General features: G+C 51.9%; 2 protein-coding genes and 1 long non-coding RNA gene across 3 annotated transcripts; 1 reads left to right on the forward strand and 2 right to left on the reverse strand.

Moving 5' to 3' along the window:
* Positions 1–556: 556 nt before the first annotated feature.
* On the reverse strand, positions 557–2,132 carry LOC146764171 (uncharacterized). The gene is made up of 2 exons (XR_014950962.1): positions 1,629–2,132; positions 557–1,343 (listed from the first exon to the last, which is right to left on the reverse strand). It is a non-coding gene; the product is annotated as an uncharacterized LOC146764171 (long non-coding RNA).
* Positions 2,133–9,944: 7,812 nt separating this feature from the next.
* On the forward strand, positions 9,945–13,392 carry LOC146764172 (uncharacterized). The gene has a single exon (XM_085565560.1). It carries the CDS (start codon positions 10,048–10,050, stop codon positions 11,161–11,163), a length of 1,116 nt encoding a protein of 371 aa, XP_085421686.1. The 5' UTR covers positions 9,945–10,047; the 3' UTR covers positions 11,164–13,392.
* A 4,506-nt stretch (positions 13,393–17,898) lies between these two features.
* On the reverse strand, positions 17,899–19,363 carry LOC144247103 (olfactory receptor 14J1-like). Its single transcript, XM_077786451.2, has one exon. It carries the CDS (start codon positions 19,286–19,288, stop codon positions 18,260–18,262), a length of 1,029 nt encoding a protein of 342 aa, XP_077642577.2. The 5' UTR covers positions 19,289–19,363; the 3' UTR covers positions 17,899–18,259.
* Between the last annotated feature and the right edge of the window lie 7,713 nt (positions 19,364–27,076).

The raw sequence follows: 27,076 nt of genomic DNA on the forward strand, positions 1-27,076 counted from the left end.
ATGAAGGATGAGCACATCTCGCAGGGATATGGAAACCTCCCCTGAGAACCCAGTTCAGGCAAAGCCTGAGCTCTTTTGTGGCTCTGGGCAGGAAGATGCTCAGGATCTCCCAGAGAGGCTCAGCGGGCAGTAGGATTGTGCCTGGATCTCGCTCTGGACATGCCAGTGGCTCAAGTGAGAGCTGTGGGAATGATTTATAATGCACCGAGAGGGGCCACAGTCCTGCAAGGCTCTTACATCAGGAGCAAAGAGCAGCCTGCAGGGTGGGGAAGGCTGGAGCTGTAGCACTGTGTGCTCATCCCTCACCTTCATGGGGAGCTGCCCCCAGAGTTGCTATGTATCACTTTGATGGTTCTCCTGTTGGGTGTATTTTGGAGCAGCTGTTATCTGTGGCTTTTTATGGTGATGCTGTGGAAAGCAGCCATTTACCTGCTGTGATGAACTCAAAACTTGTCATGGTTTGACACTGGCACAATGCCAGTGCCCCCATGAAAATGTGATCCCTACCTTGAATGCTGTGAAGTGGAATCTAGAATAGAGCAAAGCAGGCCCAAGCTTAATAACAGAAAAAAACTTTATTAAACTACCACTACAAAAGAAAAGAGAAAACTAAAGAAGGGAAAAAAAAACCACACAAAGATCCAAATGAAAACCTTGCAAAACATTCCTCCCCCCCACCACCCAACTCGAACAAACCACAGTGAGACACAATCTGGACCCCAATCAGGTTTCCACTCTTCAAACAACCGATACTCAGTCCATCGAGGGAACAGAGTCTCTCCTGTGCCACAGACCCCCCAAGAAACACAGCTTCACATCCTGTGTTTCCATGTCACACATGGCACCGCCCGGAGAAAAAGTTTGCCATGGTGACCCTTCTCCTTTCCATGCACAGTGCTCTCACCACCAATGCATGGATGGTCAGACTGCCTTTAGGATTTTTCCTTTCAAGGATGCCCTGCCAAGAGGGGAGAAAACAACAGTTCAGTTTTTCATTGTTTGGGACCACAGTCCCCCCCCATTTTCCCCTGGGGCCGAGGGCTCAAGAACAGAGATCTTCTTCTCTTCTCTTTTCCTTTCCAGGGCAAGGGGGCGCCACCACAAACCCCCCAACCTTTTCTCTGTTCACTCCACTTTTGTCTTTTTCTCAGCTGAAGCAGGTCTCTTGACTCACTGGCATCCTCCCAAAACACAGTCCCTCTTGAAGGAGAAGATTTGGTTCAGGTTGTGGCTAACATGGAAAAGTCCAGCCAAAAGCCACTCCTTGTCCCCCTCCCATCCAGAATTCCTCCTTCCAACATCCCATCCCAGGGTCCAAGGTGTCCCTCTTCCTCTCTTTCAAACTGAGGAGGGGAAAGGAAAATTCACAAAGCTTTCATTTCTCAAGGAAGGGTTAAAAGTCCGAACTCCCAGGATGGCTCGATGCCCGGACAACCAGCAACTCCCACACAACTGGGCACCTTGCAGCAGCTCCCCCCGCTCCTCCTTCCTTGCGGCTTTCTCTCTCCCTCTCAGGAGAGGAACTCTGGGGGGGGGAAATGGAGACATCCCAGATTTCTTCCACCCTTCCATCTGCAGGGGCCAGCCCGGTTCCAGTCCTTTCACCAACCTTGGGGCTTTCGGCCTACCTTTCTCAGGCCATGGGCTTCCCCTCCCCCACCCAGCTCGTGGCTGGGCGGGGGAAGGTCTGCACTGCACGCTGACCGGAACCAAAAAGAGCGAGTTCCCCTGGGAATTCTGCTTTCAACCCCTCTGTGTTCTCAGAGGCGTGTCTACTTTCAATTGGTCAATATCTAAATTGACCCCTTCCTTCCGGAAAAAATTATCTTTCCGTGTCAAACCATGACACCCTTGCATAAAGGGAAGATTTTAGGGAGGATGCCAATTTTGGGAATGGGCATCTGAAAAGACAGATGGTTCTTTTCCATAGCGAGGAAAGCAAGGATCCCCAGTGCTCCAGAAGCTGATGAGAAGCAGCCCTTGGCATTCCAAGATCAGCCAGACCTGTCAGGTGGTCCCTGGCAGGCCAAGCCAGCCAGACCTGTTCCATGTTCCCTCCCTTCCATGGGGCCCCACAGTGTCCCAATGGTCCCTTGCTTCCAGGAGGCCCTGAGGTGTCACAATGCCCCCTTGGTGACACCAGGCCCTGTAGGGTCAGAATGGTCTCCATGGTTCCATCAGGCCCCACAGAGTCATAATGGTCTCTGGGTCCATGAAGCCCCACGGTGTCACCATGGCCCCTTGGTTCCATGGGCTCCAGTGGTGCCACAATGATCCCCTTGGTTCCATGAGGTGCCCACAGTGTCACAGTGATCTCCATGGGAAGGAAGAAACCGAGCCCCAGTGTGGCAGGGACAGCCACCAGAGGCCAAGGCCAGCCAGGCTTTACAGTACTGACAAATTTTGGCTGGGAGCAACCGTTGGATATAGGGAATTTTAGAGGTGGCATCCCAATTTCACACACGGACACCCAGAGTAGAAGGATGGCTCTTTCCATAGGAAGGAAAGGATGGAACACCGATGTTTGAGGGGCAGATGAAACGTGGCCACCAGAGACCTAGGCCAGCCAGACCTCTCTGTCCTAGGAGCTTTTGTCTGAAAGCAATCCTTGGATATAGGGAATTTGGGAGGTGGAATCCCAGTTCTGGTCATTTCTGCATAGATAAGAAGGACGGTTCTTTTCCATAGGAAGGAAAGCACAGAGCCCAAGTGTTTCAAAGGCAGGTGAGAGGCAGCCCCATGGGCCAAGGGCAGCCAGACCTGCCTCTCTGGATGATATCACTTGGGAGCAATCCTTGGATATACAGAGTTTTGGAGGAGGAATCCCAGTTTTTGTCATGGGCACCTGGACAGGAAGAAGAGTTAATTTTATTAAGAAGGAAAGCACAGAGCCCAGTGTTTCAGAGGCACATGAGTACCAGCCCTCAGGAAGCCAGGGCCAGCCAGACTTGTCAGTCCTTGCAGCTTCTGTCTGGGAGCTATCTTTGGATATAGGGAATTCTGGAGGCAGATGCCCAATTTTGGCCATGGATGCCTAGTTGAGATGGATGTTTTTTCCCATAAGAAAGAAAGGCACATGGTCCCAGTGTTTGAAGGGCAGATTAGAGGTGGTCCCTGGGTGGCCCAGCCAGCCAGACCTGTTCCGTGTTCCCTGGGTTTCAAGGGGGTCCACAGTGTCACTTTGTTTTCCTTGCTTCCATGAGCCCTTGTCACAATGGCTTCGTGGTTCCACAGAGCCCTGATGTGTCACTATGTCCCCTGGGCTCCGTGTGCCCTTCCTGTGTCACAATGGCTCCTCTGTGACACTGTGGCTGTACAAGGTCACCATGGACCCTTGGTTCCTTGGGGTCTCTGAGTTCACAATGGTCTCCTTGATTCCATGAGGCAGCACAGTGTCACCATGGCCCCTTGGTTCCATGAGGTTCTGCAGTGTCCCCGTGGTCGCTGTCAGAGGCTGGATGAGATCCATGTCCCGAGACACCTTGGGATGCTCGGAATGCCCGTATGGGGCCGGGGGCGGGTCAGGCCTTGGTTTGTGGTGGGACAGAGCCCCGCCCCCAGCCTGGCCTGGCAGAGCTGTCAATCACACAGCAGGGACGGTGCTGATTGGCTGAGCTGTCAACCAATCACACACCAGCAGCTGGTGCCTACCCTGACTCTGATTGGGCAATCACCTGGCAGTCCCACCCCAGGGGCGGGCCCATGGAGGCCCAGGGGGTTAAAAGCCGGAGCACGAGGCCAGCCCATGGTCTGGATCCTGCCTTCTCCTGGGGTTCCTCTGTTAGCGACGCTGGAACCTGAGCAGTTGGTGCCTGTGTGTGTCTTTCTATAGATCTGCTGCCTTTCTGCTGTTCTCTATTTCTCCTCTTTCTAATCATATTTACATGGAACATTTTTTGAAAAATTAATTTCAGATTATATGGATTAAGTTACTGAAGTTAATGCTAAGATAAGAGATTTGTGTTGAAGTGGGTGTTGTATTAAAGCCTTTGCTAAAGTTCCATTCTTGTATATATTTTGTCAGTAAAATTTTGTGTCATTTTGATCTCTTAGCTAAGTTGGTTAGAGCATGGTGCTGGTATCACAGAAGATTTGGTTCAGTCCCTGTGTGGGCCATTCAGTTAAGGGCTGGACTTGATGATCCTGGTGGGTCTCTTCCCACCAAGAATCTTCTTTGCATCTGGCCATGGTGAGAATATCTGGTTGGTGTTTTGAAATGTAAATTTTAAGGAATTTAGAGGTTTTAGAGGAGATAAGACTTTAGTTAGAGATAAGCAATACTAGAGTTAATTAAAATACATGAGTAGGCCTTGATGAAGTTAAGAGTTCGTAGTTAACTAGTAACTGATTGCTTGTCAGCACAATGTTTAATTAGATGGCTTTATAATGAAGAATATAGAAATTGACAAATATCTTTTAGCAACATAAGACAATTGTGGGCTTCCTCTGTTCTGAAACCAATTGAAGACAAGGAATGGGAGTTCTCCCAAGAGTTAATTTGTCATATTTGCATTGAAAAGGTAGAAAGGTCAGAACTAGGAAGACTTCATTTACTTCCTCATTTTGGGACCCCTCCCCATGAAAGGGACCACCGACAACATTTCAAGGAACAAACTACACATGCTTAATAGCTTTTGAAGAGATTAGCATATGAAGCGAGGAATGGGATGTACCAAAATTATGAATATGTATTTGTATTTTGTGTATTCAATACTTGTATAGATAAAAGGACTCTGTAATAACTTGGAAGCTGTGGTGTGTATTTGGGAGCTATCCCGAATGCAGCCCCGCGTCAAATAAACATACTTTCTAACTTTCTAACTGTTAGAGAGTTTCTGTCCGTAACAGTTGGATATTGGTACTAGATCAATATCCTTATTTTTTTAAAAAATCAGTTTCTCCTGTGTACCAAATTCAAGTAAAGGAACCTTTGCTGACCCCCAGCATTTCAGTGCTCTGGGGTGTTACAGCCCTGCAGACTCACAACGGCCTCTTGTTCCCATGAGACCCCAGAGTGTCACACTGGCTGAATGGTTCCATGGGCCCAACAGTGCCACAATGAACCCCTTTGTTCCACAACTTCCCACAGTATCACATGGACCCTTGGTTCCACGGGCACAACAGTGCCACAATGATCCCCTTGGTTCCAAAATTTCCCACAGTGTCACACTGGCCCCTTGGTTCCATGGGCCCAACAGTGCCACAATGATCCCCTTGGTTCCACAACTTCCCACAGTGTCACACTGGCCCCTTGGCTCCATGAGGATCTGCAGGGTCACACAGGTTTGTGACATTTGTCCTTGCTGCCCCTCACATCCCCCTGCCCCACAAACAGCCCTGAGCCACCCGTGAGGGACAGGCCCTGCTGTGCCAGGCTGGGCTCAGGGATTGGTCTTTCTGCTTCCCCCAGCCAGCCCAGGCCTTGCTCAGCATTGCAGTTCCCTGCTCTGAGCCTTGGGCTCCCTGCAATCCTGACCTCAAGGATCTGCTCTCACCAGTCCCTGGGGAGCCTTTGGTAGTCCCTGCCCTCAGTGGGGCCCAGTGATGCTCTAAGGGACTTGGAGTTTTGCTTCTGACTCCTTGGGCAGCTTCTTCAGCCTTCTCTCAGTCCCTGAGGGTCCTGGACGGGGGCTCAAATCTACCATGGCAATCATCAAAATACAGAAAGCCCTTGGAGGCTCTTTCTCTTCCTTCATTTGTCTTCAGCTCTCCAGGTGCAGCTGATTGGAGTCAGTCTGGAGTTCTGTTAAGGAGGAAGATTTCCAAGTGGACCTCATGACCTTTTTTTCTTCAATCAAGTGAGTATTTTTTTATTTCCCAGTTCAAAGAAGAGCTGATAGAAGCATTGCCCAGGTGATCTTGACAATGAAGTTCTCCTGAGGAGGTCTGGGCATGTAGAAGAATGGCCCCCCTGAGGGCTGACCCTGTTTGGACAAGCTGCTCCTCACCCCCAGCCTCACCATGTCTGACATTGCCCACCTGGCACTGACATCCCTGTGCCCTGCAGCAGAACCTTGTCCCTGAGCTCTGCAGCTCCACGTCCCAGCCCATTGCACCGTGTCCCACCTGCTCTCCTCAGGGCTCTGCCTGCACACAGGCCCAGGAGAAGTTTGTCTCTGGGGAAAGAAAGAATGGAAAAGCTTGAGCAGGTTTCCTAAACAACAAACCCAACTCAGGAACCACCTGCTCAGTACAGGCTGCCTGGAATGGTGTCACCTTTCTATGAGAGACAGTGTGACCAGAAATGATCTCTGGAAGCAGAATTCTCTGAGTCTCCTAGCTGAATTCTCTGTCCTGGCCCTTTCCCTGGATCTCTGTTGCAGATGGAAGCTGCTGGTGCCATCCTCACCTTTAACCTCTCTTTGGAGTGCAAACAGATGTTCCCCGGTGTGTTAAGCAGGATTTTCTCAATGTTTTTATAAATCTTTTGTGTTCCCCATGGAACGAAGGGGCCATTTTGGCACTGAGGGGGTGACATGGAAGCAAGGAGTCAATTGTGACCCTGGGATCCCATGGAACCAAGGGGCCATGGTGACACAGCAGGGCCACGTGGATCCAATGGTCCATTGTGACAATGTGGATCCAAGGAGACCATGGAGACACCCCCAGAACCTCATGGAACCAAGGAGTCCATGGTGACCCAGCAGGGCTGCATGGATCCAATGGTCCATGGTGACACTGCCCATCCAAGGAGGCTGTTTGGAGACCGTGGAAGCTCATGGAGTGAGGTGGCCATTGTGACACTGAAGAACTTCATGACACCAAATATCCATTGGGGCATAGCAGGGCATCATGGGAACACAGAAACTGCTCTTGACAGTGTGGAAACTCCCGGAACCAGGGGCCATGGTGGCACTGCAGAACCAGCTCAGCTGCTGCACCTTGTCCCCTGCCCTGCACAGCTCCTTGGCAAGTACAGCAGGAGCAGCACACTCGGAGCCTCAGGAATGCCCCTCTGGGATCCATGGCACACGCTCCCAGGGGCTGGAATTCCAGTTCCCAGCCAGGAGATGATGTTCCTGCCCTTGAAGGCGAAGCTCTTATGGAAGAGCCGAAAACCAAGTGAAGCAAGATCTTAGAGTGACATTTCACTGCCAATCTTCCTAAGTTCACCCATGGCTGTTGCATCTTATGGATTGGGAATGAAATCAGGGCAGGGTCTTTGGTGGGAGCTGCCCTGGGTCAAAGGAGACACTGAGAGAGAAACAGAGCAGGCAAAGATAGGTGGAAGAGAAAGGAGGTGTTTTGGTTTGGAATGACAGGTGTCTGCTAAGGAGGGCAGGACCCTCCCCTGAAATGGAAAAATGTAGACTCTTTCTTTCTGAATTGTTATTAATTTGAAATTAAGGGGGGCTCTCAGATAAAAATATGGGAGCGGGAATAACTGTTTTTTATTAGGGAAGAAAATTGAACTATAAAATAAGCAATGCAGTAAACTGAAATAACACTGACAGTGTCAGAATATAACCTGATACCCTTTTGGACAGGGTATTGGCCACAATCCAATTGGAATTGTGGCTGCAGTCCTCCTGGAGTGTCAGGTGTGGTTCTGTTGGAGAAGTGATCCTATAGGAATGGGAGTCTTCCTCTGAAGAGGAAGAGACAGCTGTTCCTTTGAGAAATCCAGCCCAGAAAAATCTGTGTTGGTGGGCCAGAATCTCAAGACTAGATGCAGGTAGGAATGCTTGGCTCCTCCCTCTGGGCGGAACATCTCACAATGGGATGTTACAGTTCTTATCTGTCATGCAGTGACATTCAATAGCCCATTATCAGAAGATGTCTCCCCTGAGGGAGGATGGATTGTGGAAGAGATAAGGAAAAACTGCCCACTTAATACAGGACAACTGCCATACAGATGGCAAATAGAACACATCTTGCTTTTCAGTCTGGGACAGGAGGGCACAAACAAAATCAGCTGAGAAGGCAGCACTCTGAAAAGCAACCCAGAACTGACAGAAAATAAATGGGACAGAAATCAATAATTCTGGAAGTTTTATTTATTAACAAAATAAATCACAACCACCCAGCCCCACACAATCCTGATTCCACAACCTCAAATTTGGATCTCACTTCTCCCGATCACCTTCCAACCCCATCTCACCGTGGAGGCTGTGGAATTGGGTAATTTTGGCATGGGGCTGAGGTGGGAACCAGCCATTTTGAGGTGGAATTGAGCAATTTTGCGGGTAAGATTGAGGGGTTTCCAATTGGATTGAGTACTTTTGAGGTGACAGAGCAATCCACCTTGGCATTTGGGGTGCAAAGATACAAAGAATACTACCAGATATCTCCCAAGAACCCACAAATACTTCAGAATATGTTCCCAAACTGTAACTTCCACCTCAAATACCTCTAAAATGGTGTGACTTTTGACATCTCTGGTCAATACTCTTTTTAGTCATTTTTCAGGTGTTTTTAAGTGATAAAGACAAATTAGAAGAAAATTAGGGCCAAACCAAAACCAGAGACCCCTTGAGCAACCCCTGGACACTGGACAAAACAAACTCAGCAGAAATCAAATTTAACCCTCCATAAAATGCCTTGAGGAAGATTTGCTCTTCCCACAAGTCACTTCTGATGGAAACGCAAACAAATCCCAAACATTAATAAACCAACAACAGAAGCAATTCTGTGGTAATTCTAAATTTCATCAGTTCCAGCACAGCTCTAGCTCAGATGCTGGCAGGTTCCAAAAAAAGAAACATGGAAATTTGTCCAAATACAGATTATTAAAAGGAAGGGAAAGGTCTGTGTAGCTGTCACACAGGTGACAGGGATGAAGAAAATAATGAATCTCCCCCCAAGCCTGTGAATCCAGGAGTTATTTGTAAAATAACTTGAGCTGGGCTTCTTGTAGGACTTTAGTAGCCTTGTGTTTCTCACCTTGGGGTGAATGATCCTTGTCAGTCTCGCTGGTATCATTTGGTGCCTTTCCTCCAGTGATTTTAACAGACTTTTCAAAGAAGGAAAACAAAATATTTTCTTTACACTGGCCACCCACAACTTCCACTTTTCTCATAAGGTCTCCCAAAAGTCGCTCAGAGGAAGCTGCATCCAAGTTTCCAAGAGTTCCTCCAGAAAGAGGCAGAACCTCCGCAGAGGAGGGAACCAGGCTGTTGTCAAAGGAACTCGGGGTCAGACAATAGAGCCTTGAAATCACTGTGCAAAATAATATTGCAGTTTGTTTAATAAAATTGTTAGAGAGATGCCCCTGCCCCAATTAAGGTGCTAACAAGACCAAATCCAAAGTGGATTTTATTGAACAGTAAATGTGAGGTAGAGAGAGACATGGAAAGAAAGAGAAAAAGGGAGAGAGCAAGGGAGTGACATGGACAGAGATCTCCCCTGGGGCGGGGCAAGTGTGACATTGTCCCCTGTGTGCGTGGCCTTCCCAGGGTGGGGGTTTTACACCGGAGCCAGTTTGGGTAAGGGGGGTGGTGTTCACCCCCCACCCCAAGCAGGGATTGCCTCACTGTTTCAGGTTACAGTGTCAGATGTAACCAAAAGTGTTTTCAGTCCCCATCTCCATAAACTGTTATCAACAGGTGGGGCAGTGTTCTTTATCTCTTCCATGGCTCAGCCCTGATAACGCTCTCCAGGGGCCATCTTCTGTTAATGGGCCATTGAGTGTCACTGCAGGAATGATAAAATTACATCATCCCATTGTGGGATGCTCTGCCCAGGGGGAGGAACCAAGCATTCCTACCTGGATATAATCTCACCCTTGCAACACCACAACCACCTTGCCTACTGGATTCCCAGAGGACAAGAGCTCCATAACCACCACTTGACCTTCAGTGCAAGACCAGACCCTTCTACAGGATCACCACTTTGACAGAATCACGTTCATCACTCCAGCCAGACTGCAGCCACCATTTCATCAGACTGCTACCACCACCCTGAACAACAAGGTGTCAGGTTATATCCTGATTCTGTCAGATTAAGCCAGTGTTTCTGTATCATTGCCTTGATCTTAATTTTCTAATTACATTGTCATTCTGGCTTCGACGCTCTCCGAGGTTTGCTTTGAAAGGAGGACAAAACTCAATGTGCTCATCCCTTGTTTTCCTTTCAGAACAGGATTTCCCATCTCCAAATATTTTCCAGATGGAGGAGAAGGTTGCGAGGAAGAGGAAGATGCCCTGGGACACTGAGGCAGGTGAGGAGGAAGTCAGTGCCCCTTTCCCCCTCTCTCCTGCTTCATCTCCCAGCCCAGCCTGGCGCCCAGCTGCAGGACAGCCCCGCTGCCGGTCCCCTCCTGCTGGGGACGCACTGGGGGGATCTCCTTGCCCTTCCCTGTGGCAATGTGGCAAATCCCATCCTCTCCTTGTCCTTCTTACCCCAGACAAGAAGCTGAGGATGGACACCAGAGAGGTCAAATCCCCACGGCAGAACCGTGTGGAAGAGGCCATTTTGAGTGACTCCAGGGCACAGGAATCCAACGGGGAGGAAAAGCCCCAGAGATCCCACAGGAGGAAGGGCTGCAAACCCAGTCCAGGGTGCTCTGAGGAGGAAAGACCCACTCTGGGCCAGGAAGGTGGGCAGAGCTTCAGCCAGAGCTCGGAGCTGGTGGTCTCTGAGAAGCTTCCTGATGGGGAGAAGCCCTACAAGTGCTTGGAGTGTGGGAAGAGCTTCAGGCAGAGCTACAACCTGATCTGCCACCAGATGATCCACACCAGGGAATGGCCCTACAAGTGTGGGGAGTGTGGGAAGGGCTTCAGCTGCAGCTCAGAACTCATAAGGCGCCAACGCATCCACACTGGGGAGAGGCCCTATGAGTGTAACGAGTGTCAGAAGAGGTTTCACACCAACTCCAATCTCCTCAAACACCAACGGATTCACACAGATGAGAGGCCCTACCACTGCCCCAACTGCAGGAAGGGCTTCAAGCACAACTGCAGCCTTGACAGGCACCGGCGCATCCACACCGGGGAGAGGCCCTACGAGTGTCCCCAGTGTGGGAAGAGCTTCAGCCAGAAGTTCTCATTGATTCGCCACCAGATCATCCACATTGGGGAACAGCCATACAAGTGTGAGCAATGTGGGAAGGGCTTCAGGCAGAGGTCCAACCTGACCATCCACCAGAGGATCCACACTGGGGAGAGGCTCTATGAGTGTTCCGAGTGTCAGAAGAAGTTTAAGACCAGCTCTAATGTGGGATGAATATTCTTCTGCACGGTGGGGGTGTAGGGAGGCAGAGATCTCTGAAGCTTGCTTTTGGGGAGAGAAATTTATTTGAGGATTCCGGAATGCCCGAGCCTCGTGCTCTCAGGCGTAGCACGTGGCCGGGCTTAGGAGGATGGGGTAGGGGAGAGAGAAACGGAGGGTTTAGGAGAGGGGAAGCCCCAGGGGGGAAGGAAGTCCAAGAGAGGAGGAGAGGGCCAAGAGAGGGAGGAAGTCCAAGAGGCCGCATGGCCCCTCTGAGCCCCCTTATCAGGGGCTCCTAGGTGGGCTGGGATAAGGCATGGGCCAATGGGGTTACAGACTCCGATGCTTCAGGGGCAGGTACAGAGATGTGGGATGAGCCACAATCTTTTGGGGGGTAGGATGGAACAGTCCATTTCACTCCAGGATTCATCCAAGGGCAGAAGTGACATCCGGCTAGCTAAGATAACAATCATATCTATCTATCCTCTTCAACAATTGCCCCTTTTCGTTAAACTTTTTAAACGGTAAATACAGACTTAATTACTATTTTTGCACAACCTGGGGTATAGAACATATTGGTACTGAAACTATACTTGTTACTCTCGAAACAATCAAGTTTACTTTACAGAGTTCCTTCAGCCAAGATGCAGAGCTCAAACTTTAAGATAAACTGTTTAGCTAGATTATTAATTATAATCGAGGTGGCGTTTATTTCTTTACTGATTGAGCATTTTAACCTTTTGACTGCTTTAGTCTAATGGAAGAATTTTAACTGAGGTATTTTTATCGGAATCTTCTGGGGAAGGTTCTATAATTAACTAGGTTTAAAAGGTCTATTATAGCTTTGTATCAGTTAGAGATAGGGTATCAGAGCTTGCAGTCTTGTCTAGAGCAACCCAGGCATTTGTCTTTGGTTAACCTATAGGTGGAACTTCAATACAAAAATTGGGACAAGAGAACAACTGTAACAACAAGGGTACAGAAGTAACATGCATATGAAAACAAATGTCCATAATCTTGAGTTGTTTCTGGCAGGTAGTTTTCATCTCGTCTTAGCACAGTTCAAATCTGAGCGCTTGCTTCTTGGTTTGCACCTGCAAAGTCACCATTATCTGTGAGGGTACTGCTAGATTCTGGTGTGTAGTAAGGCCCCACATTCCCTGCTGGGACCCACCTGGATCTTTCACCTGTGAAAACACAAGCAAGCTCTCTCTCCCATGTTACAAGGTTACATGGGCTTTCTATTTGTCCTGTGACTGAGGTTTTTATTAAGACTTTTATTTTTGCTTTTTTGTTGTTCAGAAAGTGTCTGTAAATGGGGATGTCAGGCTGTCCTATACAGCAATTTGAAAAATTGTATGCGTATGGGGCTTTGCTGAACCTGTTTTGGGGTGTGGCCTGATACATTCCCCTCTTCTGTTTTAATAGGCTGCATTCTAGGGCTTCAGATGTCTTTTCTATGGTACTTCCCAACAGCTGGTAACCATAGGAAAAAGGGGAAACTACTATCTTTTGCTGCTTTTAGGAATTTTCTCTCGTCCTGAGATGGGACAGCTGTCCATTCTCTGGGACTATCCAGGTTGAACCTGTGCCTGTCTATCAGTTGGAGGTTATCAATGCTTTTCTGGAAATTTTGGGAAACTGGGGTAGCAGGGGTGGTATTGGTAGGGGTAGTATAGTACTCTGTGGATCCTGTATTCGTCAAAGCAGCTGCCAGGTGCTGTTCCTCTCTCCCTTGCTGCATGCTAAGCTGTGAATCAGATGCAGCAGCTGCTGATAGCTGGGGTGGAGGGGCAGGAGGAGAGGTGTCTGTAAGCGAAGCCCGCAGGGAGGAACTAGTGCGTGTGGAAGGATGTATCGAGGATGAGGCTGCAGCTGTGGAATGTGGATACAGCATAGGAGAGGAAGCAGAGGCGTCCAGGGGCTGCAGGGGTGGTGGCGGTGTGAAGGAGTTCTGGGCGGGTATCCGGCACGGAGGGATTTAGCGGCGAACCCGGAAGTGATTCGGCAGTCCCCGGCAGCGGTGGTGGAACTCCACCCGCGAGGTCTGGGGGGTCCTGCTGCTGCCGCCGCTGGTCTCGGGGGTTCTGGTTGGGTGCTGACCGCGGCACGGGGTGCGTGGGGAGTGGCAGGCTCCATCGGCAGCGTGGCAGAGGCGGCAGGAACTGGCCGGAATGGAGGCACTGTGAGCTGCGCATGCGCGGGGCGCACCACGTGTTCCGCCGGCCGAGCCAAGATGGCGGCCGCGTCTGCCGCCCCGCCGGAGCCGTCTGATGTTAGGCCCGCGCCGCGGGGGGGTTGCCGGGGGGCGGGGGGTGGCGGGGTCGCGGCGCGGGGCCCCGGGGTGTCCCCCCGCAGGCGCAGCTCAGGCTGGGGTGGGCGCACCAGGCTTCCCGGTGGATTCTGCCGCGTGGCCGTGTTTGGGGGCATGGCTATGCGCTCTCCCGGCACGGGTTGCGGTGGCGAGGCGGCCACGGCAAGCGCCGGTTCGAGTGTTTGTAGAAACGCGGCAAAGCCGCTTTGTAAGAAGCCAGCGAAAGTAGCAACTGCCGCTACTAGGGAGTTTTCGGGGGGAGCCGGGGCGGGCACGAGCCCCACGGCCAGTGGGGGGGGCGGGGCGGCCGCGGGGGCCGGGACAGGGAGTGCCCATGGAACCAAGGGTCCATTGTGACCCTGTGGCCCCAAGGAGACCCCTGTGACCCTGCAAGGCCTCATGGAAGCAAGGGACCATTGTGACACTGTGGAGCCCCATGGAAACAAGAGCCCAGCGTGACACATCTGGGCCTCATGGAACCAAGGGTCCAATATGACACCACCAGTGTGACACTGCAGGGCCCCATGGAAACAAGGGGCCGGTGTGACCCTGCAGGGCCCCATGGATCCAAGGAAACAGGTCACAGGTCTGGTTGGCTTGGCCTGACTGGTCCAACTGCCCTTGGCATGTCGAGGGTTTCTTCTCATGTACCCCTGAAACAGAGCTCTGGGGCTCTGGGCTTTCCTTCACATGGAAAAGAACTGTCCTTCTCATCCAAGCATCCATGGCCAAAATGGGATTCCCCCCTCAAAATTCCCAATATCTAGGGGGTGCTCCTAAACAAGAGCTGCCATTACCAAGTCTGTTTGACCTTGTCTTGCTGAGAGGTGGCTCTCACCTGCCTTCAGACACTGAGGCTCTGTGCTTTTCTTCCTGTGGAAAAGAACCGTCCCTCCTGCACAGGCAACCATGGACAAAATTGATACTTTTCCTCCAAAATTCCCTGAATGTAAGCGTTTCTCCCAGAAAAAAGCTGCCAGTACAGAGTGCCCAGGCTTGCCTTGGCCTCTGGTGGTCTCCCTATTCTTCCCTGCAACACTGGGGCTCTCTCCTTTCCTTCCTATGAAAACAACCATCCTTCTTCATCCTTCATCCATCTCCTTCTTTTGGCCAGGTGTCCATGGCCGAAATTGGGATTCCACCTCCAGAAGTCCTATAGTCAAAGATTGCTCCTGCACAAAAGCTGCCTTACAGACAGGTCTGGCTGGCCTTGGCCTCTGGTGGTCACCTCTCATCTCAAGGAAGCCCTGGGGAGAGTTTTGGAACAGGTTTGGCTGCTGGAGCATCAATGAGTATCTCATCCTCTGAAAAACACAGATGCTCTTCAGATAAAATGTGTATTTTTTTTCTCGTGCATTATGTTTGAAATCTAATTTTCAGTTAAAAATTCTTATCGCTCTGCAAGTGTTATCTGACACAAACCACCTTGTCTACATATGGATCCAGGCCACATTTATAAGCAAACACAATAAAGAATCCAGCAGGAATTATTTGTCTCTGCTCCCATCTGTCACATCTCCTCTGGAGCTGGAGGTGCAGCCCCAGCACTTGGGAGGGCTCAGGGGTCACAAGCTCAGCTCCCACACAGAGAACCTTGGATGATCTTCCTGCCCCTGCCCGCTCAGCCAGGCTGAGATGGACACTGATGGTTTCTGTGCCAGGCTCTCCCAGCCCAGCCCAGCTCCCTGCCAGCTCTGCCAGCTGCCCTGAGCTCTGGGCAGCACCAAGGGCCTCTCCCCAGCACAGCCCAGCCGGCTCTGGCCCCACAGCTCTGCTCAGCCCAGGCTGCTCTGGGCACTGCCCCACGGCCTCAGCCCCTGCCAAGGGCACAGCAGCAGCTGCAGCTCAGCCAGGACTCAGCCCCACCATGGGGGAAGGGGCTTGGCCAAGGCCAAAGGAGCTCCCTGGCTGCCCTGCTCCCCTCTGCCTGAGGTGCTGAGAGCTCTGCAGCCCCTCCTGCCATCCCATCTGCCCAGGCCAGCACAAGAGCCCCGGCCCTGGGGCCCTCCAGAGCTGCTCCTGCTCCATGCCCAGGGCCCATCCCAGAGCTGGGGCAGCCACAAAGCTGTGCCCATTTCTGCTCATTGTTGCTCTGATGGGGATGCATCCTCCGCCACTTGGAGGCTGCTGATGAATTTTACTGCTCCAGAGGACTCTTCTTTCTTGAGCTATTCAGTTCAGGAATTCAGTAGGAAAAGCCCATAAAACATTTGTTCAAAATGCCCAAACAAGAAAAACCTCTGGGATTAATTTGAGTTTTCAGTTATTCTGTGGTTAATTGAACAGATTTCAGAAGTTTATTCAAAGTGAATATAGTATATTGAAAACAATGCAGAGAGAATTGTTTTGCCCTGTTAAGTTTTCTTTTCCTGTTTATTGATTGATATCAGCAATGTCCAATTAATATTGATCCCCAGCACCTTCTAATGCAGTCTAAAAATATATGAGAATCAAGACCCTTCATGGCTGACAATCAATAACACTTTGTCCCCACTCCCTCCCCACCATGCTCCTCATCAAATCCCTTGGATCCTATGGATCAGGAATGGTGTGGCCAGGAGGAGCAGGGTACTGATTCTTCCCCTGTGCCTCCCACTGTTCGGACAGCACCTCGAGTGCTGTATCCAGCTCTGGGCCCCCAATTTAGGAAGGACATGGAGGGCCTGGAGTTCGTCCATAGAAGGACAACAAGGCTGATGAGGGGTCTGGAGTCCAAGTCTTCTGACGAGTGGCCAAGAGAAGTAGGGTTGTTGATCCTGATGACACTACAGGGCCCAAGGATCCAAGGGACTTTGTGACACCAAGGGGTCCCATGGAACCAAAGGGACATTGTGACACTGGGAGGCCTCATGGAATCATGGAGACCATTGGGACACTCTGGGGACTCATGGAACCCTGGTGACACCAAGTTGGCTGGGAGTATTGATCTGCTGGAGGGTAGGAGGGCTCTGCACAGGGCCCTGGACAGGCTGGATCCAGGGCCCAAATCCAACAAAGTGAGGTTTAACAAGTCCCAGTGCCGGGTCTTGCATTTTGGCCACAAAAACCCCTGCAGTGCTACAGGCTGGGGACAGAGGGGCTGGACAGCAGCCAGGCAGAAAGGGACCTGCAGGGACTGATGGACAGCAGGCTGGACATGAGCCAGCAGTGTGCCCAGGTGCCAAGAAGGCCAATGGCTCCTGGCCTGGATCAGGAATGGTGTGGCCAGCAGGAGCAGGGCAGTGATTCTTCCCCTGTGCTGGGCACTGGTTGGGCAGCACCTCGAGTTCTGTATCCAGTTCTGAGCCCCCCAATTTAGGAAGGACATGGAGGGGCTGGAGCATGTCCAGAGAAGGACAACGAGGCTGGTGAGGGGTCTGGAACACAAGTCCTGTGAGGAGCGGCTGAGGGAGCTGGGGTTGTTGATCCTGGATAAGAGGAGACTCAGGGGAGACAAGGTGGTGTCAGGGCACACGTTGCACTTGATGATATCCAGGGTCTTTTCCAACCTTGCTGGTTCTGTGATTCTCTGAAACCACCCTTGGAGCTGTTGCAGGAGGAGCCCTGGGCCTCCTCTTCAGAAGCTCCAGCAGCCCAGGTCCCTCAGCTTCTCCTCACAGCCCCAAAGCCCATCCTGTCAGTCCTGCAGAGCCTCTGCAGCTCCTCCTCACTGCCCAGAACAGGGAGCCCCACAGGCAGACACAGCAGCCCAGATGTGCCCCCCTGGTCTGGGGTGCCTCTGGCAAGGGAGCAGCACCAGGCACTGCAGGAGCCTGCAGACAATTCCTGCAGCTCCTGTGGGATGATCCTGCTCCCCAAGGGATGTTCCCATGGTGCTGAGTCAGGAACTGCAATGGGGAGTGGGGCCAGAGAGGAAAGGTCAAACAGGGATGGGCTGTGTGCAGGGGTGGGAAGAGGGATAGGCAAGAGGAAAAAATTTATATTAGGAAGAGGAAAGACAGCAAAGGTGAAGCCAAGGAAATGCTCAGGGCAGTGTGGGGGTGGCTGCCAGGCAGCCCTGGCTCTGAGCAGCAGCGTCTGCAATGGGACAGGAAACTCCCAGTTGATGGGAACAAACTTTCTGGCTGACTGCAGAGGCCAGGACAAAGCTGAGTGGTTTCCCTGGCATCCCCCAGCCTTTCCTGGCCCCAGGGGCTGATGGCATTTGTGCTGCCTCAGGTTCATGTCCCCACACCAACAGCCTGGAGCTGCTCACGGGGGTTTTCTGTGCTGAGCATTGGCCTGGCCATGTTCTTGAGAGAGCCTGGGCAAGGAGCCTGGAGCCCCCAGGCCCTGGCCTGAGGCGTCAGCGCTGCCCCAGCAGTGCCCATGGCCTGTCCCTGCTGCAGCCCCGGCACTGCCACTCCCAGGACTGTGCCCGGCCCCGAGAGCACTCAGGCCCTGCAGCAACACCAGGGCCACCAGGGCAGCGGGGCAGGGCCACGGGAGCAGCACTGGCAGCACCAAGTGCTGCTGCTCCTGGGCACAGCTGCTGTGCCAGCCCTGATCTGCCCCAGCTCTGCACACAGACATTGCTGCTGCAGCTCCAGAGAAGGCAACAAAAGGGCATCTCTGCAGAAAACTCTGCTGGGAAATCCTTTAGTTCCTTTAAAGGCACCGAGAGTACAGCCACTCATTCACAGTCTGTGGCCACAAGGAAGGTGGGGAGAAACAAAATGAGAAATGGCACAAACAATGACATTTCTTTGTGGACAATATGAAAAAATTTAAACAAAGAAAAAAACCACCAAAATAAACCAACAAGAAGTATAAAAAATTACTTTTATTACAAGTGATTTGTAGAAATTCGCCAGCAGTTTAATGTCTCTGGAAGCATCCAGTCATCAATTTCCTCATGGCAGCCTTGAGCTCCTGGTTCCTCAGGCTGTAGATGACGGGGTTCAGGGCTGGAGGCACCACCGAGTACAGAACTGACACTGACAGATCCAGAGATGGGGAGGAGATGGAGGGGGGCTTCAGGTGAGCAAATATAATAGTACCGGCAAATAGGGAGACCACGGCCAGGTGAGGGAGGCAGGTGGAAAAGGCTTTGTGCCGTCCCTGCTCAGAGGGGATCCTCAGCACGGCCCTGAAGATCTGCACATAGGAGAAAACAATGAACACAAAACAACCAAATACTGAACAGGCACTAACAGCAATGAGCCCAAGTTCCCTGAAGTAGGAATAGGAGCAGGAGAGTTTGAGGATCTGTGGGATTTCACAGAAGAACTGGCCCAGGGCATTGCCATGGCACAGGGGCAGGGAAAATGTATTGGCTGTGTGCAGTAGAGCATTGAGAAAGGCACTGGCCCAGGCAGCTGCTGCCATGTGGGCACAAGCTCTGCTGCCCAGGAGGGTCCTGTAGTGCAGGGGTTTGCAGATGGACACGTAGCGGTCGTAGCACATGATGGTCAGGAGGAAATACTCTGCTCCTAGGAAGAACAGAAGGAAAAAGAGCTGTGCAGCACATCCTGTGTAGGAGATGTTCCTGGTGTCCCAGAGGGAATTGTGCATGGCTTTGGGGACAGTGGTGCAGATGGAGCCCAGGTCGCTGAGGGCCAGGTTGAGCAGCAAGAAGAACATGGGCGTGTGCAGGTGGTGGCCGCAGGCTACGGCGCTGATGATGAGGCCGTTGCCCAGGAGGGCAGCCAGGGAGATGCCCAAGAAAAGGCAGAAGTGCAGGAGCTGCAGCTGCCGCGTGTCTGCCAGTGCCAGCAGGAGGAAGTGGCTGATGGAGCTGCTGTTGGACATTTGCTGTGGCTGCACATGGGAATCTATAAGAAAAATAATTATGGAATAGTTGGGTGTGGACAGCACTTTAAATATCCCAGCACAGCTTAGGGGCATCTTCCCCCCACTGCCTTCCCAGGGCTCTGCTGCCTGGAGCTGTCTCTGCCAGCAGCTGCTTCCCTGTGCCCAGGGCTGAGCCCTGCCAGAGCTGCCAGAGCCCAGCCCAGCCCTGGGGGCTCAGCTCTGCCCTGCAGACCCCTCCCAGCTCAGGCAATGCCCAGGGGCAGCTCTGGCTCTGCAGGCTCTGATGGCAACATCAGAGCAACCCTGAGGAGGCTGGAAAAAGCACAAAGATGCTGCATCTAAAAGTCCCTGTGCTGAATTCTGTTACTGCCTGGTTTATTTAGATGTGAAAAAAAAACTTTTCTTTTTATCAATATGAACTGAGAGATGCATATCTATGGGGAATTTCCCATGAAGGCAACAAAGATTAGTACATAAGAAAGCAGAAATTTCCCATTTATGCAGTTCCTGTCTTGCTATGCTCCCTGTATAATCTATTTGGAAAAGTTCTGGAGTTAAATGCCATGCTGGGAACAGTCCTGAACAATTCAGCATCCTCACCACACAAGGAGAACATTGCAAGACTTACCAGCTGTCTCCTTTCCCCCAGATCTTGTCCCCCAGCACTGGGAGCAGCTCCAGGGCCGGCTGAGAGCTGTCTCTGGCAGGCAGCAGAGTCCCTGGCCCAGCACAGCACCCTGGGCTGCAGGACCCTGCTCTGCAGGACAGCCCTGGGCACCCCTGGCTGCTCTGCACAGGAGACGAGCAGAGAATGCACTCACAGGGTCTGTGGGCATTGGCATGTTCCAGCTTTAGGAGATCTCTCCAGGAGCTGCAGCTGCATTGTCCTGCAGCCAGAGGTTCCTGTGCCAAGGGCTGGCAGTGATTCTGCCCCCAGGCACTTGTCAGCCCCTTCCCAGCCCTGACTGATTGAAGCTCTCTGTGCCTCTGTGCTGTGCCCGGGCTGGCTGCAGGCAGTGCCCTAGCCCTGCTGGGCTTGCAGAAGAGCTGCTCAGCAAGAGAAATGTGCTTTTGAAGCTTTTCCTGGTTACCAGGATCACCCTCTGTGCCAGGAGCCCGGCCCAGCTCAGCAGCACAGACACAGCACAAGGACTTTAATGACCCTCTGGGGTTTTGTGCTCAGGCCCTGAACATCAGGCCCTGAGAGGGAGCTGCAGAAACCTCTCCAGAACTCCAAGTCAGAATCCAACTCCAAAGTTTCTTTGACATTTAATGGGTCCCACTGAGAGACACGACTGAGCAAGTGTCCCCAGGCCCCAGGCAGAGCAGAGAACTGGAGGCACTGATGCCAGGTGGGGACAAAGAGAAGCCAAGTCTTGGTGCCCTGGGGCACAGCAGGGTCTGTGCCACCAAGGGCTGTGAGGAGACACCTTGTCCTGAGGCCCTGGGGCCTCCTGGCACAGCCCCAGCCAGGCTGGGCACTGTCAGCCCCTGGTCCTGCCCTCAGCATCCCCCCCACGCCCACATCCCAGTGGCCTCAAGGATCTGCTGGAAGGAGTCCCTGAGGAGCCTTGGTCAGGAATGGCCCTGGGGGCTCCTTCTTGCTCCCAGGGACTGCAAGTTTTTCAAAGGACTTTGGCTTTTGCTTTTGCCTTGCAGTCTCTGAGAGGTTTGTGCAATCATGGCCTCCAATTATCTGCTGTAATTAGTCCCTGGAGATGCTTTGTCAGAAACAACAATCATTGGGGCTCATTAATGCTTCAAGGTACTTCAGTTCTTGTAAGGTTCTTGGTGTTCCCCTTTTGCTACAGACTCTGTAAGAGGTTTGTGCAGTCATGGCCCCAATTATCTGTATTAATGAGTCCCTTGAGAGCTTTGTACTGACACTCAGTGGGGCTCATTAATACTTTGAGATTCTTAACTTTTGCAAGGTACTTTGGATTTTCCTTTCCACAGTGAGAGTTCTTTGTGCCATTTTCAGTCTCTGAGAGGTTTTTGTGCCATCCTGGCCTCCAGTTCTCTCCTCCAAGGACTCCATGAAGAGCCTGTGGTATAGATGGACCTTTGTGGTTCCCATTAATGCTTTAGACTCCAACCACTTTGGGGTTTTCCTTCGACTTTGACTCCGGGAAAGGTTTGTGCAATCTCCTCTCAGGCCCTGAAGTTCCAGGTCTCAGCTCCAAATGCACCACGGGGCTCATTAGGTTCAAGTATGACCTGACAAACCATGGGTCTGCCTCAATTTCTCTCTGCTCTTGTGCAGTTTGTCAGGAAGTTTCTGTAGTGGTTTTGGTTCTCCAATTTGAGATTTCTCAGCCAATGCTTCAATTAGTGTGGTGGGTTCATTGCTGGCTAATTACCAGTGCACTCACTAGAATATACTTACTCATTTCCTGCTGTGAGATAGGATTAGGAGAAAGGCAAAGTCGGCTCAAAACTTTAAAAGGGTATAAATAAAATTTTATTAACAATAACTAAAGAAAGAGTAATAAGAATCAGAACAAAATTTTCAGAACACTTCCTCTCTCCATACAACCTGACAATGTAAAGAGACAAAACCTAAAATTTTCAGTCAGTTTACCACCTCTAAAATAGTCTTTCTTCACTGCACTTAGGCAGAGAAGTTCCTCTTGTTAATGTTATGGACACTTCTCCACAGTTATCTCATGGCTTTTCATTTCCACAAAGAGCAGCTGCCCGGAGAAATCTGCAATCATGAACTCCCTCCCATCTTTTCCCACAGATGTGCTTATGGCCCTTGTCAGCTAATGGGGTATTAATTTCGAGATGAGCTGTTTAAGAGCAAAGGATCTCTTCATCTCTTTCTGAAATCATCATCATCTCTGGGAACAGAGGTCTTCATCTCTCTCTGAGGGCACAGGGTCTCATCACTGTTCTCCCTTTCTCTGATCAAACCTCTCATGGGATCACAGCTACTTTAACATTTGCTCACTTTAGCATGGAGGCCTTTGTTGAAACAAGTAATCTCTCCATGTTTTCAATGTCTTATAGGCAAAAAGAGAGTCTGATGTATCAATGACATCCTTCTCCACAGCTTTACCAGAGGATTTCAGCCCCAAGATCAAGGCATCTCCTCATCCCTCCCATCTGGGACTCAACTTCCTCTTCCCTGCCCTCGGTGTGTCCATGCTGCTCCTCTGTGTGCCTGCCCTGTGTCCTTTTCTCTCACGGGAGGGAGGATGGCAGCACTGGCAGAGTCAATATCTCCCGGGGCTGCAGATGGTTCCGTGAGCCCGGCCGGGCTCGGTGCTTGTGGCCGGAGCTGTTTTCCCATGGAGGTTTCTGCAGCGGCTGCGCTGGGGCTGTGTCAGGCTGGGCCGCGCTGGGGCAGGGCCAGGATCTCAGCAGCCAGGCCAGAGCCCAGCAGCAGCACGGCCGGGGCCGATGGCTTCTCCTGCCCTGCCCGCCGGCTGCGGGCGAAGCCCAAGGGCGGCAGAGCCTTGGCCGAGCCGGCCCGGCCCGGGGCTGCTCCTGGGGCCCGGCGGATCCTGGCCGGGCCCGGGCTGGCGGCGGGGCAGGGCTCGGCAGGGCCAGATGTCAGCACCCGCAGCCACGGCCCGGCCTCGGCCCCGCGGCCTCCCCTGCCCTGCCCGGCAGCCGATGGCGCCTGGCGGCTCCCTGGGAAGGGGCCCGGCCCCACGGCAGGAGCCGCCCGGCCCCACGGCCGAGACGGGGCTGGGCCGGCCTCGGCACCTCTGTGGGGCCAGAAGGGAGAGAGACCCAGCCAGGCTTTCTCATCTCTAACTTGTGTCTGCACAGAGGCGTCTGCAGCTTCCTTAGTGCTTTAACAGACTGTCAGCTCTCAAAGCTAATTACTGATTGGTTTTTTCAGACACAGAGGAAACTGCTAGCAGCTTCTCTCAGGACATCACTTCTGTGATGCAAAACCACCACAGCAGCACAGAGCACAGAGCTCCTTTGTCCATATGTAGTGGCCATGTGCCCGAGGCCCCAGAACCCCTCCTTGGGAAATCTCTGGGCCCTCTCCAAGGTGTTTTGAAATGAAAATATTCAGCTCATGGTCTAAGAAAATTACCAGAGGACAGAAGCAGCCAGACCTGTCTGTCCTGGCTACTTTTGTCTGGGAGCACTCCTTGGATATATGGAATTTGGGAGGCAAATTCTAATTTTGGCCATGGTTCCTGGAGATGAAGACCAGTTCTTTTCCATAGGAATAAAGGAACAGAGCCCTAGTGTTTCCCTGGGTGGATGAGAGATGACCACCAGAGGACATGGCCAGCCAGAACTGGGAGGTTTTTTTCTGCAAGATACACTTGCATATAGGAAATTTTTTATGGAGAGTACCAATTTTGACAATGGGTATGTTAAGAGAGGGACAGTTCTTTTCCAAAGCAAGGAAAGCACAGAGCCCCAGTACTCCCAGAGCTGATGAGAGGCAGCCTTTGGCATCCCAAGATCAGCCAGACCTGTCAGGTGGGCCCTGGCAGGCCAAGCCAGCCAGACCTGGTCCATGTTCCCTCAGTTCCATGGGGCCCCACAGTGTCCCAATGGTCCCTTGCTTCCAGGAGGCCCTGAGGTGTCACAATGCCCCCTTGGTGACATGAGGCCCTGAAGGGTTGGAATGGTCTCCATGGTTCCATCAGGTCCCACAGAGTCATAATGGTCTCTGGGTCCATGAAGCCCCGCGGTGTCACCATGGCCCCTTGGTTCCATGGGCTCCAGTGGTGCCACAATGATCCCCTTGGTTCCATGAGGTGCCCACAGTGTCACAGTGATCTCCATGGGAAGGAAAGAACTGAGCCCCAGGGTGGCAAGGGCAGCCACCAGAGGCCAAGGCCAGTCAGACTTGATGGTACTGGCAGATTTTGTCTGGGAGCAACCCTTGGATATAGGGAATTTTTTAGGTGGAATCCCAATTTTAGACATGGACACTTGGAGGAGGATGGTTCTTTCCAAAGGAAGGAAAGCACGGAATACCAGCATTAGTGGGGCAGATGAAAGGCAGCCACCAGGGGCCAAGGGCAACCAGACCTCTCTTTCCTGGTAGCTTTTGTCTGAAAGCAACCCTTGGATATAGGGAATTTGGGAGTTGGAAGCCCAATTCCCGCAATTTCTGCATAGATAAGGACGGTTCTTTTTTCCATAGGGAGGAAAGCACTGTTGTGTTCCGCCGCTGCAAAGGGCGCAACAACTGCCCCAGGCCCCAGAGTCTCAGACCTCAGGCAGACACCAATGACCAACAGGGAAAGGAAGGCAACAGGACAGGTCTCGGTGTAGAAAACTGAGGTTTCTTCATTTTCCCAGGGACATACACAAGAAACGAGGTGGTAGGGTCAAGACTTTTATATTACAGGGTAGGGGTGGAGTTTAGGATCAAGGTCCAATATTAAGAGGAGCAGGAGACTGCAAAGGGGTGGATTGAGGAGGACAATCAATGGAAAAAACTACAGTGGGGACATTGCAGCACAATTTAAGCCAATAAGGGTACAGAAAAATAAGAACATTCTGGGGCCATTCCTCATTTGATCAGATAGGGTAGAGTGTCTTTTCCCAGGCTTTCAGGGGCACACCCCACAGCGTGGAGGGGTGGAATCTTCTTTAAGTCACGCTCTCGCCGGATGCTGTGTCTGGGTAAAATTCCCACCTCATTGGGCAGGGGCACTCTACACCTTTGGTGCCATTATTTCTTTCTCCAGCTGTTTTATACAATGAAATAAAACTCCAGCATCTGTGGAACCACCCTTCAATCCTTCCCAGGCTACTCCTGTTCTGTCCTCAGTCTGCACACAACTGAGCCCAGAGCCTGCAGCCTCTACCTGCTCGTTATGTGATGAAGCCTTCAAACCCCATCTTGGGAGATATTTGGGTCCTCCCCAAGGTCTGTGAAAATGGAAAAATAGTTATCAAATTTATTTTCTCCCAAGTCTAGCAGTGACAGAACAATGGTAAATATCTCTAAACTGAATGAGAGTGGATTTAAATTTGTTAGAAGGAGGAAATATTTACAGTGATGAGAGTGGCACAAAATGGCAAATGTTTTTCCAGAGAAGTGGATTTCCCATCCCAGGAATGCTCAAAAATCAGGGAGTGTGTGCAACCTGACCCAGTGAAATCCCCTCCCCTCCCCAAGGATGGAATTCCTGTTGTGTGGGTTCTTGGATGTGCTGGGTGCCCTCACAACACTTCTGGCCAGAATGTCTGCTGAGAGCAGCCAGGCTGCTGCAGGGCAGTGACCTCACAGCCATCACCATGGCAGCCCTGTCCCCTGGGCCTGGCTCTCCCCTTTCCTCTGCCCCTGCCTTGTCTCTGCTGGCATGAAGAGTTTTGTTGTTAATATCTTGTCCCCAAGGTGCTGGGCCAATGGCTTCCCCGTCAGGCTCGTGGAGCAGAAGTGGCTTTTCAGAGCCCAGCCAGAAATGAGCCCTGAGGCAGCAGCTCTGCAGCGCTGGCCACCAGGCCGGATTGCAAGGGAGGCTTCTGGCCATGCCCTGCAAGCAGCTGCTGCTGCCAAGGTGCCTTTGGTGCCTCGGGCTGTCCCTGGCACAGCTCCCAGCACGGCACTCTGCCCTTGTGCCCGAGGCCTTCCCTGTGCTGGGGCTGGCCTGGGGCTGTTCCTGCAGCGGGACCTGCCCTGCTCCTGGCACAGGAAAGGCAGTTCCTGCTGGAGCAGGAGGCTCTGCCTGCAATGGGCTCAAACCACTCCAGCAAGGCCCTGCTGACTTCAAAATTGCTTCCTAGAGCAGAATATCCTATAGGTGTTATAGATTCTGGACTGTGGAGTAAATAACTCTGGTTAAGAGCTTACTGTCTAGTCATTATCAGATTGTATTTATATAAATATATCTGGTATTCCATCATTAATCCTGTATGAAAAATTGCATTGACAAATTGTTCGATTCTACCTGTCCAATCATTTATACATAAACCTTTGACAAATTCTGGGGCCGGGATTGGATCCAGTCACTCCCAGTCTCCTCTCTTAAAGGGAATTTTAGAAGTCTGGAGGCTCTGCAGGGCTTTTAGAAACCATGGTGGCTGCTGGGTGTCTCCATCTCATGACTCAGCAGGAGTTTCTCCAATAAAGCAATAAAGCTTTTGCCTGAAGCTCCCACCCTGCACATGACAGGAACCCCTCTGAGTACCTGTGACATCCCGGCTCTTTGACAGCCTGGGGATGTCACTGTGGAGCCCCCGTGAGTGCCTGTGACAGATCAGTGCCTTTGCAGGCCAAGGTGCCCTGGGATGTCACCATGGAATGGCTGTGACTGCCTCTGACCACATGGCTCTTTGTCATCCCCAGAAACCCTTGGGAGGGCTCCATGGAGCCCCTGTCTCTGTGTGTGACATTCCAGCTCTTGAACAGACTGGAGACTCTTGGAAAGTCCCCATGGAACACCTCTGAGGGCCTATGACAAATCTCATCCTTACAAGGCAACCATCACCAGGAAACCCTGTTGCTATGGTCAGTTTCCATGGCAACCATCCCCAGCCCCTGTTGCTATGGTCAGTCCCTGGGCAGCTCCATGGAGACCCCATGCCAGGGGTGGTTGCCATGGACACCAGCTCAGGCCTGGAGCCCGTTGCCATGGCAACCATTGGCACTCCCATCCCCAGGGTCATGGATCCCAGAACCACAGAATTGGCTGAGCTGGGAGGGACCCATCAGGATCCTCGAGTCCAACTGCTGGCCCTGCACAGGACACCCCAACACTGCCAGCCTGGGCCTGGCAGCGCTGTCCAAACGCTGCTGGAGCTCAGAGAGCCCTGGAGCTGTGACCCTTCCCTGCGGAGCCTGGGCAGTGCCCCAGCAGCCTCTGGGCAAAAACCTTTTCCTGAAATCCAACCTAAGCCTGCCCCGACTCAGCTGCAGCTGCTCCTTCCACTTCTGTCCCTCGGCAC

The sequence above is a fragment of the Lonchura striata genome, chromosome 36 (assembly GCF_050655825.1).
Source record: "Lonchura striata isolate lonStrDom1 chromosome 36, ASM5065582v1, whole genome shotgun sequence".
Taxonomy (NCBI): domain Eukaryota; kingdom Metazoa; phylum Chordata; class Aves; order Passeriformes; family Estrildidae; genus Lonchura; species Lonchura striata.

Excerpts from the sequence above, each read along its gene's own strand:
- LOC144247103 (XM_077786451.2), bottom strand. The coding sequence starts at position 19,288 with ATGCCCCTAAGCTGTGCTGGGATATTTAAAGTGCTGTCCACACCCAAC.
- LOC146764172 (XM_085565560.1), top strand. The coding sequence starts at position 10,048 with ATGTGCTCATCCCTTGTTTTCCTTTCAGAACAGGATTTCCCATCTCCA.